This window comes from Dasypus novemcinctus, chromosome 6, assembly GCF_030445035.2.
Source record: "Dasypus novemcinctus isolate mDasNov1 chromosome 6, mDasNov1.1.hap2, whole genome shotgun sequence".
NCBI lineage: Eukaryota > Metazoa > Chordata > Mammalia > Cingulata > Dasypodidae > Dasypus > Dasypus novemcinctus.
Genome location: NC_080678.1, coordinates 33,096,492 through 33,115,595, shown reverse-complemented (window position 1 = coordinate 33,115,595; position 19,104 = coordinate 33,096,492). Strand labels below are relative to the sequence as shown.

The window sequence follows — 19,104 nt, the reverse complement described above, 5'->3', positions numbered from 1 at the left end:
CTGACTACTTATTGACTTATGGCCCAGTAGTCATCAAAATCTTGTTTCTTTGTCCATAAAAGAGAAGTGTGATCCTTGAAGGAACTACATAGATGGTGAGGGAGAGAAAGGCCTAACAACTTCAAGATTTATTTTAAATAATATGAATAGAATTAATGAGCAAGGAAATTGGAAAAGTTAATTGTGCATCATAACAGCTTGGCTGTTTCATTTCTTTAAGGAGGAGGAAACAATGCAGAGGCTGTGTGAGGAGTAGTTAATACATGCCTATAAAGGTGGCCATTTCTCTTGGCTTAGACAAATAATTCACATCAGACTGGACCTGGCAAGGCCCTTAGGCTGGAAATGCTTCTGACTACCAATTCCTATGAAGGCAACAGCTCTTGTGTAAGTCAAATTTATTTCCATTATGGTCCTTTTTATTCACAAATTCCAATCACAGCACCTTTCACTCTTGTGCAACAATAGAGCATTGATTTCTCAGAGCTGGGAAATTGACGTGAACCCTCACATAGATGAGACTTGCCCTGTTGGTGGGCATTTTATCTGGGAGATTGGAAGATGAGTGACATGGTATCCATTTCCCCTCCATAGAGAGGCAGCTAGGGGTGTGACCAAGGTGGGGCTCACCCAAAGTTTGGAAACCACCTCACATTGCCTGACAAAGTCAGAGAAATGTGGGTTCAAATTCCAGCTCCACCACTTACTAGCTGAGTCTCTTTCAGTATATTATATGACTTTTCTAGTCCTCAATTTCCTCATCTAAACATAAAAAGAGAAATTATGTTCAGGGACTCAGTGCTTGGCATATAGTAATGCTATACCTTGTAGGGTACTGATAATGCTATCAACAATAAAAATGGTGATAGTAATTACAATAACAGTGAATAATATTACAAATATATAATGCGCAACACATAATAAACACTCAAAAATGTTTGTTTCTGTCTCTTTTCTCAAATTACCTTATACCCACTAATTACATTCTTAAGACATTACAAGTTTTCTCCTATCTGTGTCAGAAACAGACTCAAATAGGGGAAAGGAAATGACTCAACACTCTTTGATTCCATTTTTGGGGCAGATGTCTCTTTTTACTCCAGGACAAGCCATCATCCAGAAGCAAAGTGGAATAGAAAAATGAAAGATATGTCAGGTTAGGCTTGGTCACGGTAAGAGCGGGAACAAGTCAGAAGAGACAGATGTGTTTAATGGCCAATGCATTTGTCCAAAGGAATCATTTTCATTGGCCAGGAGCCCAGTTAAACCTGTAAAATGGAAATCCAGAAAATCAGATTAACGAGCCAGTCATTAGTAAGGAAAAGACCCAGCTAATTCTGTGTTTAGCATGACGGATGGGCCCAGAGCAAATAATTGGATGACATTCATCAAATATAAAATAAAAGGTGTCACTGAAAGGAAAAGCAGTAATAATCTCTGGGATTTACAATGCCAGCAAATTTGCTTGTAAGGAAGAGAAAAGTTCATCAAAATAGATTAATGGTCTCTAAACTTTATTTCTTCCTGGTGTGGTTGCCAGAGAGCCATACACATAATAGCAGAGATCCCCAAATGCATTAGCCTGGTAGCCCCAACAATCCGAGGACTCTGCTTCCGAGGGGACATGCTAGCACTTGTATTTGGAAATAAGTCCCTCTGACCAACCAGACACTGGGCAGGGACAGAGACTTCTTTTCTACATCAGTGTTTTACTCATGGAACAACAAAGGAAGTCAATTTCAAAGTCTCTGTTTTAGTGAATTAATCCAAACAATCTATTATTCGGTTAGTCAGTAAGTATTGACCCTCTGCTTTGCGCCTACTCTGTGCGGATGCACTCACTCCTGGCTAAAGGCTCAGGCATAGGCTGTAATCAGAAAACCCAAGTTCATAATCTGACTATGACATTGACAGGCTCTGTAGTGATGGGCAAGTTATTTGACCTTTCTCAGCCTCAATTTCCTGATCAGTGAAATACGGATATTGATGGTATATATGGGATTACTATGATTAGATATTAGAATCTAATGAGGCATGATTGATAAACTGCTTGTCATAGCACCTTCTCTTTAGTAAGCATTATATTGTAGTTATTATTACTCTTGTTTACATACCTCATCCCCTCTCTTCTAAGAAGACATTCATTTTAAGAGGCAGCCTCAATGTCAAAACAGATTTTCTGAAAATATGAAAAAACACAAATATAAATAAACACATGCAAAATACAGAGATTTAAAAAAAATTTTTTTAAAGTGTTGGAATCAAGAAAATGGGTTTTTGTAAAATGACCTGAGTGAGATGAATGGAGGGCGGTTCCTAGTTAATCACGGGGAGAGGAACAGAGAATTACAGCCAAACTTTCCTAGATTCAAATACGTTTTATCCTGGACAAGTCAGTTAGTACCTTCCCGCCTCTGTAGGCTTGTGAGGATTCAACCAGACAATTTGTATAAGGGCCACATGCAGCTCTGGATCATAGTAGATGAACTCAATAATGACAGCTTTATCATTTTTTATTACTATGTATCCACTAATCACCTACAACAAGAGACCAGCACTGTCTAGGGATCGAGGAGGTTGCAACCTTGTAATAAGACACAGAGGAATAATTATAGGGATATGTGTACCATAAGAGTAAATGTTGAAAGTGCTCTGGAAATGGAAAGTTGAGTGGAAAGAGAAATTATAGTGAATTCAGGGCATTGAAAAGCCTTTCCACGGACTCCTGTTCCTTACAATGAGGTTTAAAGCATCACTTGGATTTTGACAGGCACAGAGAGGCACACAGGCAGAACAGAGGAGTGGGGGCAGGTGCCAGCTGGAGGTCCACGGGAGAGCCTGATGATATCGGAGGTACTCACAGTACCTCTGGGCTCCTTGAGCTTTGGGCAGCCGCTTAATATTTTGGCTCACCCCATGGTGTGTCTAAAGTGTAATTTCCATCTACATTATTTATTCAAGCATAATCTCTCTCAGGTTGTGTGTGTGCGCGTAGGTGTGTGACAGTGCCTGTGTTTGCTTGGGGCTATAGTAAACACGACTGGGCTAAGTTGCCCAGGCTCTGGGGTCAGTCACCCTATCAAGGGGACCACTGAGTTCTCCTTCAGCCCTCAGTGATGCTCTGGGGTGCTATAAGAGGCTTGGCTCTGCTGTCATCTTGTTCTCTATGGAGGCAGCTGAGGTTCTGGGGTGACGTTTCCTTTTATTGATGAGCTCTGGCCAGCATTCAGCGATGGGGTCTACCCTCTCCAGTCTCCAGGGCCGGTCGACTTCCCGAGGGCATGTTTGCTAAGGTTCAGGGTGTATATAGGAACCTGAATTTAAAGCATATGGTGCATAGCCAGGGGATGTATTGGGGAAGAGGAGGTTAAAAACTTTATCATCACTGTAAACACAAATTCCAGGACCATAACTACAGCTGGGAAGGAGGCAGGACTGGAGAAGAGCACAGAGGTGTATATAAATTGTTGATAATCATCTAGTTCTGTGCTGCTCAAGGTGCTCGTTAGAAAAGAAAATTTTCAAATCCATCCCTTCCCCCCACCCCCAATCCATTGAATCAGAAACTCTGGGGGGAGCCCAGCAGCCTGAGTCCTGAGAAACTTTCCAGGTGAATCTGATACATGCTGAAGTTTAAAATATACTCATCTGGCTCCTGGGTCAGGTGGTATGTTTACATGTGTTACTTTTATAATTAAATATAAAAATAAATTAAACCACGTAAATAAATAGGGCCATGCAAGGACTGATAATGACTGTGTGTCAAGAACCAAGGATTACATTTTAATCTGATTTTATGCACTTGAGACTCATTTAAAAAGGAAAAAATAATTAAGACTTTTCAGCAACCCCTCGATCTTAATCTGTCTACATCCCACTTCTAAGTCAATGCAGAACAATATCGACTCAGAATAAGGTGTCTTATCACAAAAAATACCAGAATACAAGAGAAGAAAGATTCTAATTAGAAAATAGAGACCTCGGCATAGGGCTGAGCATCAGCGAGGAAACCAGTCTCTCCTCTTGGTTCACAGCCTAAGCCTTTGCATGAAGTTTTTCCAAGGTTCTGCCTTCATGCTGGCTCTGACATCTGCTCTACCTGGCAGCTTGCATTGCCTGCTCTGTGGGCTTCCAATCTGTGCTGAGCAAGGAGGAGCCTTGGGAGATGCCATCTCTCAGAGAGCTGAGCAGTGGGTGGCTTTCAATAGAGATGTTGCACCCCTCCTGCTCCCAGCAGCCGCTGTGGATGGGAGCCAGGTTTGGACCAAAATGGGAAGAGTGGCCTCTATCCAGCATGTGCTTGAGCCTCAGTGAGAACAGAGCATGTGCCTCAATGTAATTGCCTCCTCAGCACAGCAGCCTCGTTGCTATTGTTGTCCTATTTTCTCTGAACAGGCCATGCTGTCTTCTCCTGTGAATATTAATTTCCCCTGAGTTAGGATAATTGGGCTGAGAGCAGCCATCTGCAGAACTGTGCCATGTTGGCAGGACTTTTTAGCAAGCCAGGCCAGAGGACCATTTCCTGGAGTAGTTTCCAGGTTCCTGTAGCTAAGAATCCATCCTTTCCCAAGCAAGGTTGCAGGGCTAGCCTTCAACCCTTCAGGGCTAGGACTCAAATCCAGGTTCCAAATTTCAAATCCAGGGTTCTTTCTCTGACCTTTAATGCCTTTTATTAACTTGCTCATGGAAAGAATCATTAAGTACCTGCTCAATGCATGCATCTGTAAATATGGAAGAAAGAATTTGTGCTCAGATCACAAATGAAATGAGATTTTATAGTAATGAGAGCTCTGAGCAAGAGTGATTATTCAGCTCCAGAAAGGAAAACAAAACCTTTGACAAGAGATTCCAGTTTTCAGTAGATTCATAAACTGTTAAAATAAAAATGGCAGAATGAATAGATCATGGGTGGATGCAGCCCACATTGATAGCTTCTCTATTTGCATTCACTTGAACATATCTGTGAAGTGTGTACTCATGCAGAGGAAGTGACCAAATACAGAGTCCCTACTTTCATGGGGAGAGACTGTTGTAATTGTCCATTTATTGTCCAAGGGTCATGGCAGGGCAACAACTCTAGGTGCTGTGGGATTGGAGACTCCAAGCCAGCAAAGGCTATTCTCCAAAAGGTAGCTGGAAACCCACTGTGATTGCTGATGGAGAGGCTAATATTTTCCAGCTTTTGCCACAAGCCATGACCCCAACTGATCTCTTTGTGTTTCCCTCATGATCCAGGTAACAACTGGTGGAAGAGCCAGCTACTATGTGTCCTATCGAAGAGAAGCCTTTGCTCAAATAAAGCTGCCCAAGTACTCGCTGCCGAAGGTACTGCACTCCTGCTGTCCTGGATCCTGCCAGGCACAGCGAGGGTTGGAGAACATGCCTTGCTGGACTGCGGGGAGGTGTGGTCCCTGGCTGGGAGGGCTTCTGGCATTGACCCTGACTTACCACTGTGAGGTTTGGCCTCTGCTGGTGTCAGTGAACCTGAGTTCTATAATCCCCTCTCAGAAGGATATACAGGCAAGAGCTTCGGTTTCCCATGACTCAAACATCTTGTATAACCTTTGGTCATTTCCCAGGAAAGATAGGGAAAGGAATCTTTTCTATAGGCTCCTCCCCCTTTTCTGAGGGCCTTACTGCCAAATAGAGCACCAAGCCCAGAATGGCACAAGCGGGAGCACAGGTACTGTTTATGTGTTTGTGCCCAATGCACAGATGAATCTGATTGTTTTCTTGCTTCTCCCTGTTTTTCAAGGCTAAACATGAATGCAGTGTGTTTACTTCTGCTCTCCTCTGCCTGTATGTATAATTTAAAGAGGACAATTTACTGTATTGTTAATATAACATAAGGGAAATTTAACTCTTCTATTGGAAAATCATAAAATTTTCTCTGTAGATCCCATCCCTCATGAACATTGGCTTCTGGGGGAAAAAGGATCTTAGAACCTCAGCAAACATGAACAGGATCTATTAATAATTGCATCACCTAATAATTCTGGAGAGAAGCAAGGTCTCAAGCTAGACACATATGAAGTCCAATGTTGCAAAATCTTAGGTCTCTAAGCTGGTGCTAAGATGTGTTGTAGAAGGCTAAATGAATATAGAGACGGGAAGAATTATGGGATAGGAAATGAATTATTATTTATCTCTTGGTTGTTTTTTATTCATTCAATGATTTATGTATGCAAGTATTCAATCATTTGTTTCCTCTTTTATTCATCTGTCCAACTATCCTTTCTTCCATTCATATCCTAACTCTTTTGTCAGGCACTGAAAAAGCTCTAAGGATAGAATAGTGACTAAGAAGCAAATGATCTCTGCCCTCATGCAGTTTGTATTTTGGCAGGGAAGAAAAACACTGAACAAATAATTACAGCAGTAGGGAGTGTTTTAAGTCAAGAATTCAAGGGCCATTGGGACATAAAAGATGGAACTAACCAAGTATGTGTAGTGAGATCAAGTTTCCTAAAGAAAGTGATAATTAAACAGAGATAAGAAGGATGAGGAGTTAATCTTGCAAACATGGGGTCAGAGAGAGGCTGATGAAAATACATGCATAGGCCTTGTTTTAAGAGAGAGTGTGGTTCATTCAATAATGGGGAAAAAATAACGTTTCTGGAGACTGCTTTGCAAAGAGCAAGGTGTAGGAAGCCAGTCAGGTGGTCAAGGACTGTATCATGTAGCCTCAGGAACCAGGGGAACCAATTTCTCATTTTCTCTACCCTCTATGCAGGTGGTTGCAGAACGTACCCATCAGCATACACTAAACCTAAGCAGAAAATAGATATCCCAGCCTGGAGAGGATGATGAAGGGGGAAATCATAATGATGCTCTTTCTAAAGACAGTACCCCCTCAGGGTAGCATGATGGTCTCTGTGTATTGACAGGGGAGATAGGTTTCAGGAACTTCCTAAACCATCTATCCATTATAGTTCTCTCTCTCCCCTTCTTTGTCTCTTTCTCTCTCTGCATATTTGGTGTGTTTTTAACTTCTCTGGAAAGCAAACAGTTCACTCACCTGGATACTGTGGTTATAGGTGGGTACAGATGAGCCCTGGATGTGACCACAACCTAAAGCACTCCAGTAATGATTAACATCCCCGTGGCAATATATTGTGGTAGAAAACTGTCCTTACAGCCCCTTTATAGGACTTTACCCACTAGCTTCTCATGAATATGATGGCTGCTGTGAAAATAGCTGGATGGTTATCGATCCCCGGTATTAGCCAGCCTTGGCCCAGATATTCATAGTTGGGCCTGAGGAGATGGGGCAGAAAAAATGGAGGGAGAGTGGTTCTTTCCATTGCTTAAAAATGGAAATGGCTTTTAATCAAGTTGTTCTGTTCCACAAAGTGCTGCGACTGCTGTTAGTCATCTTGCTTAAAAACAAAAACACCGCAAGGCCTCATGTCATCATTGCCCTTGCACTCGGTCTCTCTGACCGGAATATATTCTCTTGGGGTACTCCACGGCTTTGGACTGTCTTGCAGAGAATCAAAATTAGGGCTATTAATAATGAGCAACATTATTAGGAACAGCAACCTTGTGCTGAGCCCTCTGTAACCCAGTTCCTGGGCAGCAGATTGGCACTCTCTGTCCAAGAGGCATGAAAAGCACATACCAAGGGCGGACATGGAGGCAGCTGTTAGGGAGCAATGGTAGCACACGGAAAAGGCAATTGAGCATATGCAACAAAATCCTGGGTTTTCATCCCAGCTCTACCATTTACTTATCCATGCCCCCAGGTCTTCTCATCTGTATAATGGGGGTAATGATGCTGTGTGACGAAGTTGTGAGGGTTCCACGAATGGCTCACATTGGTAAAGTGTAAAGCGCTGTACAAATCTAAGGAATGATTGTGAGCCAGAAAGAAATAATACTAGCTTCTCAACCTGCCTGGCATGGGACCCAGTGCTCATGGTGGTATCACGGCTCAGCCTGACCTTGGGCTCAGTATTGCCTAAGGCCCTTACTTTACCACTCTATCCCGTTTTTTTCTCTCAGATCCTGGATTTATGCTTAACTTGCTACTTTAATAGTCACTTCTGTAAGAGAAACATTTTTGTTTTGCTCTGATTCTGCATGGGATTCAGTTTGGTAGTGGCAGTGTTGACTTACCTGAGCCCTATACTTCTAGAAAGCAGCAAGACTTAAGAAATTCCCCCACCCTTTTATGTTCTGGGAAATGGTTACTGCGGAGAACCGCTCTTCTCTATATGGCTTAGATAAGACTTGAGAAAGACCACCTTGTTTGCTATGACAAGGCCAAATACAGACCTTCCAAATTCCCATTTTTTTGTCTCATAATTGATCAGTAGAACTGCTGGTCCTCACTGATAAATCTGGACAAAATGCCTGCTAATTAGACTCGAGGAGACTTAAAATGGGTTCTTTTCCTTCTCCAGAGCCCCTGAACTTCAGTCCACCCTTGAGCTCAAGCAATCATTAGAACACAAAACAAGCCCCCTTAATGGCCACTTCCAGTAATTGACTGACCATAAAGAAAAACATTTCCTGTTGAACTGATCAGTCATACCACCACCTGCTCACCCTACTCCCCCACACCATTTCCTCCAAGCCTTGCTTTATTTCTCCCAGTGAAAAATGTCCTTTCTGCCTTCACTCTGAAGTACTTACAAGTCTTATGATCAGAGTGTTCTTCTCCCTATTGCAATAATCTTTGCAAATAAAGTTGCTCCTTACCTAAGTCTGGATTTGTTGTAATTTGACAATAGATTATGTTTAGTCCAATTTTAGATAACTAAAAGAGAAGAGAGGAGAATATGCCTTAGAAAATGTATTATAATAATGACAATGATACTAACCTTTTCTTTCTTTAGTGTTTACATTTATCCCAGTATAAATGTATCCTTTTCTGCTTTGTCATAACCATACTTCTCAAAGAGAAATCTGTAGTTCTAATCTCTTTTCTCACTTCCTATTCATTAAAACCCCTGCTCTCTCATCTTTATGTCTCCATTACTTCACTCAAATTTTTCTAGCCAGTGTCATCAGTGACCACTTACATACCAAATCCAATAGATATCGCTACCGCGTTATCTTTTTTGACCTCTCTAGAGCATGTGATGCTTTGAAAAATAAATGTGAATATGTGATACTATTCCCCTCCTTTGGTGATACCTTATTCTGGCTTCCTTTTCTGTATCCCCTACCTCTTCCCACTCTTTAAATATTAGTGTTCCTAAGTTCTCCTTGCACTCTGCATGTTCCCTGGGTGATCTCATCCTTTCTTTCCATATTGGTGGCTCCCATAGTCACAGGCTCAGCCCGTATTTCTCCATTGAACTTTAGCCACATATTCAGTTACCTATTTGAAGTATATGCCCCTTAAGGATTGATTTAAAAGAAGCAGAACTGAGCACATAGTCTCCAAATCCCATTCTTTGTCTCAAAATTTATGAGTGGCACTGTTTGGCCCCCCTATTGAATCTGGACAAAATGCCTGCTAATTTGACTTGACCAAGCTTAACAAAGGCTCTTCTCTTTCTGCCCAACCCATATATTGCATCTTTCTATGTTTAATTGCTTGCTCCATTTACTTACCCAATAAACTTCTTTTGTTCTCAGTAAAGTGGTAAATCATATAGACATAGTTCCTGCTCTCCAGGAGCTTACAGTCAAATGAGAGAGAGAGAGAGAGATATCAAACAAGAAATTACATAACTATTTAATTATGATATAATGTGTGCCGTAAAGGAAAAGCAGAGAGTCTTGTAAATCAGATATCTAAGAGATATTTTATTTATCCCTCATTCCCCTGTAGATTCTACCTCCTTAATATTTCCCCAATCTGTTGTCTATGCCTACTTCCTCGGTTCAGGCCCTTATGCACTATAACCTGGATTTTGCAATGATCATTTAAGTTATCCTCCTTCCCTCTAATATTGCCCCACTTAAGTCCATTCTTCCTATTGCTTACACAATGAATGTAACCATGCATTGAGCCTGATTCTCTCCAAAGAAATCTCTGAATTGCTCAATGCTAATCATGCCTTTCTAGGGCTTAAATTCCTGTGATAGCTTCATACTACCTTCTGGGTAGAAGTCAATATGTCATACAGGACCCCTTATGACCTGGTCCCTTTTTTTCCTCTTCTCTCTCAGAGGAGACTGCTTTCTAGATATGCTAAATTCCACACAAAATCCTCTAACCTCTCTCTTACCTACAAGCCTCTGTGCTCTCGTCACCATCTTCTGTGCCTCTGTTGTAGTGCTTAGCCAAGTCCATGAACAGCTTCAAGAGTGTGTCCTGTCTCCACCACTTGGTCATCTTAAGGAGAGGTTCTACAGGTTGCTCCTCTCTGTATTTCCATAATGGCCATAGAAAATGCTTAATAATTAGTGTTTATATAATGAATAAACTTATAATGGGTCAAGATTAGAGAAAAACACTTTTCACTACTGCTCATCTAGAAAGTCAAAGGTTTTGGTTTTCAAGAATCAGTTATGATTCTCCTAAATAACTGTGTTAAAAAGTGGAGTCCCCTCCACTATTTTTTAATTGTTCTCCAGGTAAAAACACATACGTAGTTGTATCTGATGTATAGCATATTTTGAGTTTGGTAAAGTGCCGAAATCAGCATTTACTGTTATTGCATATTTCCTCCTGTAGTTTTTCTCTTCATCACCTATCAGATTTGTCCTTGAATGTTCTCAGGACCAGCCAGAATTTCTGCTTTGGAGTTACAATGAGATAGCAGGATTTAAGAAATAAGCTTAATTATTGTTCAGATATTTACTGGATCAACTTTAAAAAATAATACTTTTTCATTGTTCTTAAATATTTAATGTTCCAGTAATTATTGGTTGGCCCCTGTTCAACCATAAGACCTGTTTGGAGAGAAGTCGCATGGTTCAGTTTTTCAAAGAGTAGGATTCTTTAGACTAGGATCATCTAGATAGCCCATTCAAATGTCAAAATTTAAGACTCCATATAGACAAATCTCAAAGTGGGACCCAGGAGTCTATAGGTTACTTACCTCTCCATGTTGTTTTGATGCACATTGAGTTTATCCCTACTAGTATGATGGGTAGCCTCTTGATTCAGGTGTCTTGGGTTTAAATCTTAGTAATGTCACTTATTAGCTAAGTGAATTTGGAAAGTTAGGAAATTCTCAGACAGATTTCCCATAATCCTAGATACTAGGGAGAAATCTCTCACCCTAGAGCCTGGAGCCCATGTTCACCAGGTATAGCAATTTGATATGGTTATGAATTCCAAAAATAGATATGGATTATGTTTGTAATCTGGTCTGCACCTGGGTGTGATTAAGTTATGATTAGGGCTTTGATTGGACCACATAATTAGGGTGTTGAGTCCCAGGTAAAAGGCATGGCAAAAGATAGAGTTGAGGGTTTTTTATGTTGGAGTTTGATATTGGAGTTTGATGCTGAAACCTTAAACTGGAACCCCAGGAAGTAAGCTCACAGAGCAAACAGAAGCTAGACCCTGGAAGAGAGGAACCCAGGAAGCCTGAACCCTCCCAGACATTGGTAGCCATCTTGCTCCAGCATGTGAAAATAGACTTTGGTGCAGGAAGTAATTTATGCTTTATGGCCTGGTATCTGTAAGCACCTATCCTAAATAAATACCCCTTATAAAAACCAGCCAACTTCTGGTATTTTGCATCAGCACCCTTTTGGCTGACTAATACAGCAGGTAAGAAGGCCCCATAGCAACTCTCATCAAATATACACTTAAAGCAAACCTGGCTGCCTCCATTTTGACCATGCCCCAGGGTTTTAAGTTGTTTTTTTCCCCACTTCTTTTACATTAGTTTACTCTAAAATAGCTTAGCTCTTCATTTTTATGACCAAAACATCTGGGAAAAGCCAGGCATTTCTATTGCATTTTTATCAAGGTAAGTGAATTTAATCTGTATTTCTTGCAGCTGCTGTTTCCCCTCCTACTGGGTTCTTGGGCATTCATTCCACACCAACACAACACAATTTCATCACATGGTGTTTAAGAGTGAGCCTTATTTCCATTTTCAGGCAGCTCAGCAGGAGCCTGTACTTTAATTCTATAAGGTGTCTAAGTAAGCACAAATGAGCAAGTGAGGTCTTAGTCAAGGTGATCAGAGAGTTCAAGGCCAGAGGCTGAACTTTCACAGAGAATTGTCAATTTTTTTGTGTGTTTTTGTTCTTGTTGTTCGCTTTTTTGTTAAAACATTTACCTCCTCTTCCTATTCTTTCACCTTCGAACTGCCCAAATTAGATTGACTTGATCCTTATAAAGCACCTTAGTGGCGCTCTCCAAGGTACCTACTTACAGATGTTGCCACCTCATTTACTTGAAACCATTTCTGGGAAAGGTTGGTCAGATGAAGTCCATGCTAGACCTGATATTTATTTACTGTCAACTCCTATGGTTATTGCTAATCTCTATTACCACTGCTTTCTACCACATTATCAAGGATGTTTCTCCTCTTATACTGGTTTGCTGTTACCCTTTGACATTTATACCTGTCTAGTTAGGTATTTTTAATGGCTCCAATATTGTCCAATGTTTATCCTAGTGTAAGTTGCCTAGATAAGAGATTAATGGCTCTGATTATGTGCCTAGCCACATATGCAAACTGGCTCATATAAACAGTTTTGAATTGTGGACTCCTAGATTTTATTTTAGAAATCATCCAGTTCAGGATTACAAACTCAAATGGCTTCAGGGTACAAAAGTTCACATCAGTATGTAAGTGGGAGACTCTGAGAACATAAGGCTGAAACCTCAATAAGTGCTGACTCCATCTAAAAGACCTCAGATTCAGTTAATAAATAAAGGCTACAGTCAAACTGAGCACATGTGATCTATATTCATTTTATGAATCATTGGTTTGCAACCCCTGATCTAGAGGCTATATATACAAATGATTAGAAGTTAACCATTAGGTTAGAGTGAGACTACAGTGGTTTAAAGCCTGGTTCTGGTACTTACTAACTATATAACCTGAAGCAAATTCCTAAGCATCTGTGTGCCTTATTTTTGCTCTTTAATAAAATGTGGACAATCATACTACCTCCATCATTGGGTGATTTTGACTTTTAATTGAACTAATACTTTTAGGTGACTTAAGAATATTGCCTAAATGTTAACTATTTTAAACGGTATCCAACCTCTTCACTTTTTTAGGTGAAAAGCTTGAAGCCCAGGGAGACTGATACTTTCATCATCATACAGCTGATTAATAGCAGATTTTATATTATGACCCAGAACTCTATATTCTGGCTTGAGTATCTTTCTTCTATATCAGTGATTTTCAAATGTTATTTTATTCTATTAGCAGTAGAACATCTCTTATCTTTTACTCCTGAAGTATTACAACTGTAGTATATAAAACAGATTCAAGTGGTGCAGGTCTGACTGAAGGAGGGGTTAGAGGCTCAGAGCCCTACCCATTGGCTCTGTTTCCATGCCAACCCTCTTTCAATCCTCATGACCCTAAAGATGCCAATGTTTGAAAATCTTTACACTATAGAATTTGAAAACATAAATGAGTATCTAGAGAAGGAATAGGCCCTGTCTCCTTTGCATGTATGAGTTTCCTCCCACAAGGCTGCATGTTTTTGTTAGTGCTTACACTAACTTTTGGATACAAAAATAAAAAGTAAAAGTGGATGGGTCCCTTGAAGTCATGAGATGATACCCACAAAAGCCCCTTACACCTTTTTTGTTTTTACTTAGCAAGGAACAGGAATCATGATGCTCATGATTTGTAGCCATGAGCTACACATTCTGACACAGAATTGTTTAACGTTGCCTGTAACAAGCTTTTTTCCAATCATTTCATAAGTCATAGTAATTTTTCTCAGTCCCAGTGGGTAAGGAGATATGGAGATCTGCCGCCTGACAGGTCTCCCATCTGCTTGTAGGACATGCATATCATCAGTACAGATGAAAATCAAGTGTTTGCAGCAGTCCAAGAATGGAACCAGAATGACACGTACAACCTCTACATCTCAGACACACGTGGGATCTACTTCACCCTGGCCATGGAGAATATTAAGAGCAGCCGAGGTCTAATGGGAAACATCATTATTGAACTGTATGAGGTATGTAACCAAGGTTGTCCCTTTCCTATACCCACTTGCCTTTCAAGAATTTTAATGGTATGAACACAAGAATTAGAGTCAGTGCTGGGTGTAACTTCATTTACATCAAGGCATTGCAGTGGATAGAGATATATTAAAATAAAAAGGAATAGGGTCATTGAGTAGAAAACAAAATAAGTAGAAGTATTCTGATTCCCTGGAAGGTAGCTGATAAGCACTGAAATAATTCCTAAGAACAAGCTTTTAGTTTGGGAAATGTACCAGATTTCTTCCTAGAGTTGTACAGAATGATAGAGATGAATAAAAGGTGTAAAGTGGTATTGGGAAGCTTTTATTCCCATGCCCTCTAATCATAGGAGGAGGAAGAAATACATCTATGTTGGGCAGTAAATCACATCTTGTTGGAGGGTTTCAATGAATGTGGAGCTGCACTATGTTCCCAGGACTCAGCCCGTTCCAAAATCCTGTTTATATAAGTAAGGCTATATAGATAAGACCATTCTTCATGCCCCTATGGTCAGACAGAAATACAAGATGGTAGACATTGCTTAAGATGACCTTTCAGTCAAGAAATCACTGTGTCTCAAACCCCATTAATATGGTGGATGAGTTTGCCACCATGCTGTTCCCTTCCTTAGAAAATGAGCCTGGAATTCCATGGTCATTTACAATAGTGAGACACAATGAGCTGAAGTGGAGCATGAATCAAAATGAAGAATGTGTCTAGATATATGTAATTTTTTCTTCCTGCTAAAGTGCATTTTCCATCTTGTTGGGGAAAAATGTATGTGTCATTGCATCTACAGAGCAACAAGATATACCAGACAGCCCTATTGAGCTTATTTTCTATTCAGTTTTATCAGGGTTGATTGTGTCCCTACTTTGTTCTCAAGCAAATGGAGAAGGCAGGGGAGATGATATGGTGCTTGCTCTCAAGAAGTTTGCAATATAGTTGTTGGTCTTTGGCAGGGGGGTGGGAGTGTCAATAAATTAAGTCCCCTTTCTACCTGCCCGAAGTTGGAACCATTTTAGACAGAGACACAAAATAAGAGAAATAGTGATCAAATGCAATATTTATTGCTTCTAAAACTTATGTAGAAGACATAGGGCTTGCTAATATAATGCATCCCAGAATTGGACTCACCCACCAGTTAAAGCAGAAATGGTAAATAAAAGAGTTTCCTAAGTAAGTTTGTTCCGATATCACCACAGCATTGAGGCACAAAGACTGTGACCTTGGCAGGCAAGTCCCAAGAATAGGGGGGAGGAGGGGATGAGCTGTACATTCCCAGTAAGTTTTTTAAAACTTACCAGTGGATTATCAGTTATGTTGCCCTGGAGAGAAAGGAGTGAAGGAATGGAAGAGTTCCAAATGTTAAAAGTGGCAAGACTAAGGCTTGGAAAGATGGTGTGGATTTTTGAGGCAGCAAGCTAGCCTGCCTGATTGAGCAGAATGGATGCTTATTAGGGACAAGGATGAGAACTGGATAAGTAGGTGGAGTTCCGATTCTAGAAGACATTGAATAACAAAGGGAAGAAATTGGAATCTGGTCATATCTAGACCATTACCATATTGAAGGATTTTAGAGGACAATGCTGTTTTGCACCTGGAGATACCTTCTGTGGTTTGAAGATAAAGCTCAATTTAATTTGTCTCTAGGGGTCTTCAGACTTTAACCTTTTTCACTGGAGATTCTCATTGAAACTGAAATTGTATAACATATGGCCAGTTAGCAAGGAGACAACAAGTTTTCTGGACTCAGAATAATGCAGCTTGGAAACCCAGTAAGTTTTCACATACAATTCAGCTAAATTAACATACTTTCACTGAGTGTATTTTGTTGGATGATCTGGGGACTGGTGCATGAGACTAACAATCTACTGGAAAGCTATAACTTTTTTAGGTTAGTTATCACAGTCTTACTTGTATTAGAGGTGTGGATGCTCCGTGCTGTAGGATCACAGAATAGGAAGTTCTGTGAAGTCTAACTTGAGGAATTTGGGAAAACTTGTAGATGAATTGGATTAAAAGATGAATTGTTGGAGACAGGGAGACAAGTGTACCTGGTGGAGTCATGGCAGGACAAGCAAACAGGAGTCAGACTAGTGGAGGTCCATTATCATGAAAAGTTGAGCAATCTTAGGGAGCAGTGGGGATAAGATTGTGAAGCACCGGTAGGGAGCTTAATTGAAGAGCTGAGCATTTATTCTGTGGACTAGTATTTCTCTATTTTTCCCCTCATCTGCATACCTAGCAAATAATATCTGCATGCATGATATAGTCCCTTGTGCCAGGTTAATTTGCAACTTTATATTAGTTTTCTCCAGCTTAAGAAAGCCTATTGTAATATGAACAACTGAAAATAATGCCATTATAGAGATCATTTTGACTTTTCTGTAATATAAAGTTTAAAGGGAAATTATTAACATGCTTTACCCTTTATTATTAGTAACAGATTATTTCTGTGTGATGATTAGTTGTGGAATGTGTTACTAGTGGGTGTTACCACCATGGTGTGTTATCACTGTGTTGGGAAATCATTGTGGTCATGGTGAGCCATTGATAAGGCAAGGCATGATCAGAGTTTAGCCTTGTGAAAGGCTGTGGCTACAGGAGGTAGGATGGATTGGAGAAAGGATGGGCCCTGGGGATGGAGAGGGTCTGAGACCCTCTTGAGCCAGGGCTTCTCAGGATATTACACCTGCTTTCCCTTGTCTGAAAAGTCAGAGATGCCTTCAGATAACTGTCAGATGTGGGGTGGCTGTGGCTGACCACGGCCATTTAAATCTCATAGTATATTCATCTTCCTCATAGACCTCTTGTGACAGTTTGAAGTTCTTTTTTGAATCCTAAAAGATTACTTTCTTAAACTAAGCAATTCCTGAAGGTATGGTACTCTTTGATTGCATTAGATTAACTTTGATTAGATCATTTTCAATTAGATCACTTTAGGGTGTTTGATTGGACCACGTCGGTGAGGCATGACACAAGTTAGATGTCTCCCCCTTGCTGGGTCTTATATAAGCTGAGAACATAGAGACAGGAGACTCAGAGAAAGGAAGCTGCCATTTTGATCCTGCCATGTGAGAGAGAGGACTGCAGAAAGACAGAGAAGCCCTGAGAGGCTGAGAGAGTTCCTGGACTCTGCAATCAGCAGAGCACAGAGGCACCGAAAGAGACCCCCGAGGGCCTGGACCCATGATCAGCTCAAGGAAAAGAGAAGAGCCATACATGACTGCTGGGCTCAGGAGGAAAGCTGGGCAGCTGAATTTGAGAGAGGAGGCCTGGAAGGAGACAAGCCATATGCCTGATCACTCACAGCTGGGCTCCAGGAAATGGGGAGCTCTGAGGGTAAGACAGGGACCTTGGCAGACGTCAGCTGCCATCTTGTCTCACACATGATAGGACACACAGGATCACCAGTAACTGGTAATGGTGAGAGAGTATCTCTGATGGTGCCTTGATTTGGACATTTCATGGCCTTGGAACTGTAATATTTTCCTTTAATAAAATTGCCATTAAAAAAGCCAACCCATTTCTGGTACTTTACATCAGCAGCCTTGTGACAAACTAAGATAGCTCCCAAGGCTCTTATTCACAATGAAAATCTCAAATGTTTTTCCATTGTCTGAAGCAGGGACAAAGAAAATGGAACTTAGTGAATTTACATTGCAGGCCTTGACATTGGCGATCTTAGAGACCAGGAGGGATCAACCCCGCTGAGCAAACCTGAGAAATTTTCTGATTGTGATGAAATATCCTGCTGTAGAAAATTGCTGGCTTGTTCTCCTTCACATACTTGGCTCAACTTACACTATTGTCATGGCTGCAATTATCATAAGAGAAAAATGATACACAAAGGTCAAATAGTCAATCTCTTATTTAAGGTGCCAGAAGCCCATTCCACTGAAACAAGCTCATGTTGACAGCAAATGCTCACCGTTGAGAAGCTCAAGGAGCAAGAGACAGGAGGCTTCCTTTGGGCAAGTTAGCCTCCTTTTCCAATGCAAAGCTTTGAGAAATAAACACTCTGCAAGGATCATTCAGCATGGCATAGTGAATCCATTGTGTTATTTCTCTTCTACACATGTAATTCGCATGACACTATATAAAGCTCTATTTTGGTTTCTTCACACCCCTAACTATAAACTGTATTTCTTCTTAGTTGCTGTCTACTGATAAATGAAGAAGCAAATATTCTCTCTAATGCCCCCAGTAATGCTCTGGATACATGCTCTGAGACGCTGGTCAGATGCATTTTCTTTAATGCTCACCTGAATATTAAAGCACCCAGTTAGTAACTTTTTATAAAAATAACAGTGGCATACCAAGCAATGCCTTAAATCAGTGCTGTCCAAGAAATATATTATATGAACTACCTTTGCAATTTTAAATTTTATATTACCCACAATAAAAAAGGTGAAAAGAAACAGGTAAAATTAACTGTAATAATAGATTTAATTCAACCAAAACTATCTAAAATATTTTCATCTCAGCATATTCATCAATATAAAAAATTACTAATGAGATATTTTCTATTCTTTTCATGGTAAGTCTAGAAAATCTTGGTTGTATTTTATACCTCCCACACATCTCAATTCATATGATAAATTTTCAGCTGAAATACTTGATCAGTATTTACATTTCATAAAATTCACAATAGGAAAAGTAGATTCATATGCCCAAGTTACTGAAAACATACTTTAAAGTTTCCCTGTAACTAAACTGAGTAACTTTTTAAAAAATTTAACTTTAAAATAGTTAAAATTAAGTAAAACAAATGATTCATTTCCTCAGTCACATTAACCACAATTTAAGGTAGTAACCATGTGTGGTTAGGGGCTACTGTATTGAACTGCACAGCCCTGGACAGTTTATATTCTTTTTTTATTTATTCATCACAATGTCTCTCTTAAGTGAGTATCATTCTCATTGTGCCTATGAAATTACAGAGATTCAGGAAAGTTAGTAATATGGCTCAAGTCACACAGCTAGTAAACATCATATGAGTGGAATCTTTCAGTAAGTAGTTT

General features: G+C 40.2%; 1 protein-coding gene across 1 annotated transcript in view; it reads left to right on the top strand.

The window, feature by feature from the left end:
• SORCS3 (sortilin related VPS10 domain containing receptor 3) overlaps positions 1–19,104 on the top strand; it is a 630,681-nt gene that overhangs the window by 517,238 nt on the left and 94,339 nt on the right. The window contains exons 8-9 of the mRNA XM_058298484.2: positions 5,236–5,325; positions 13,891–14,070. Coding sequence (XP_058154467.1) covers positions 5,236–5,325; positions 13,891–14,070 — 270 coding nt within the window. The remainder of the gene's footprint in view (positions 1–5,235; positions 5,326–13,890; positions 14,071–19,104) is intronic.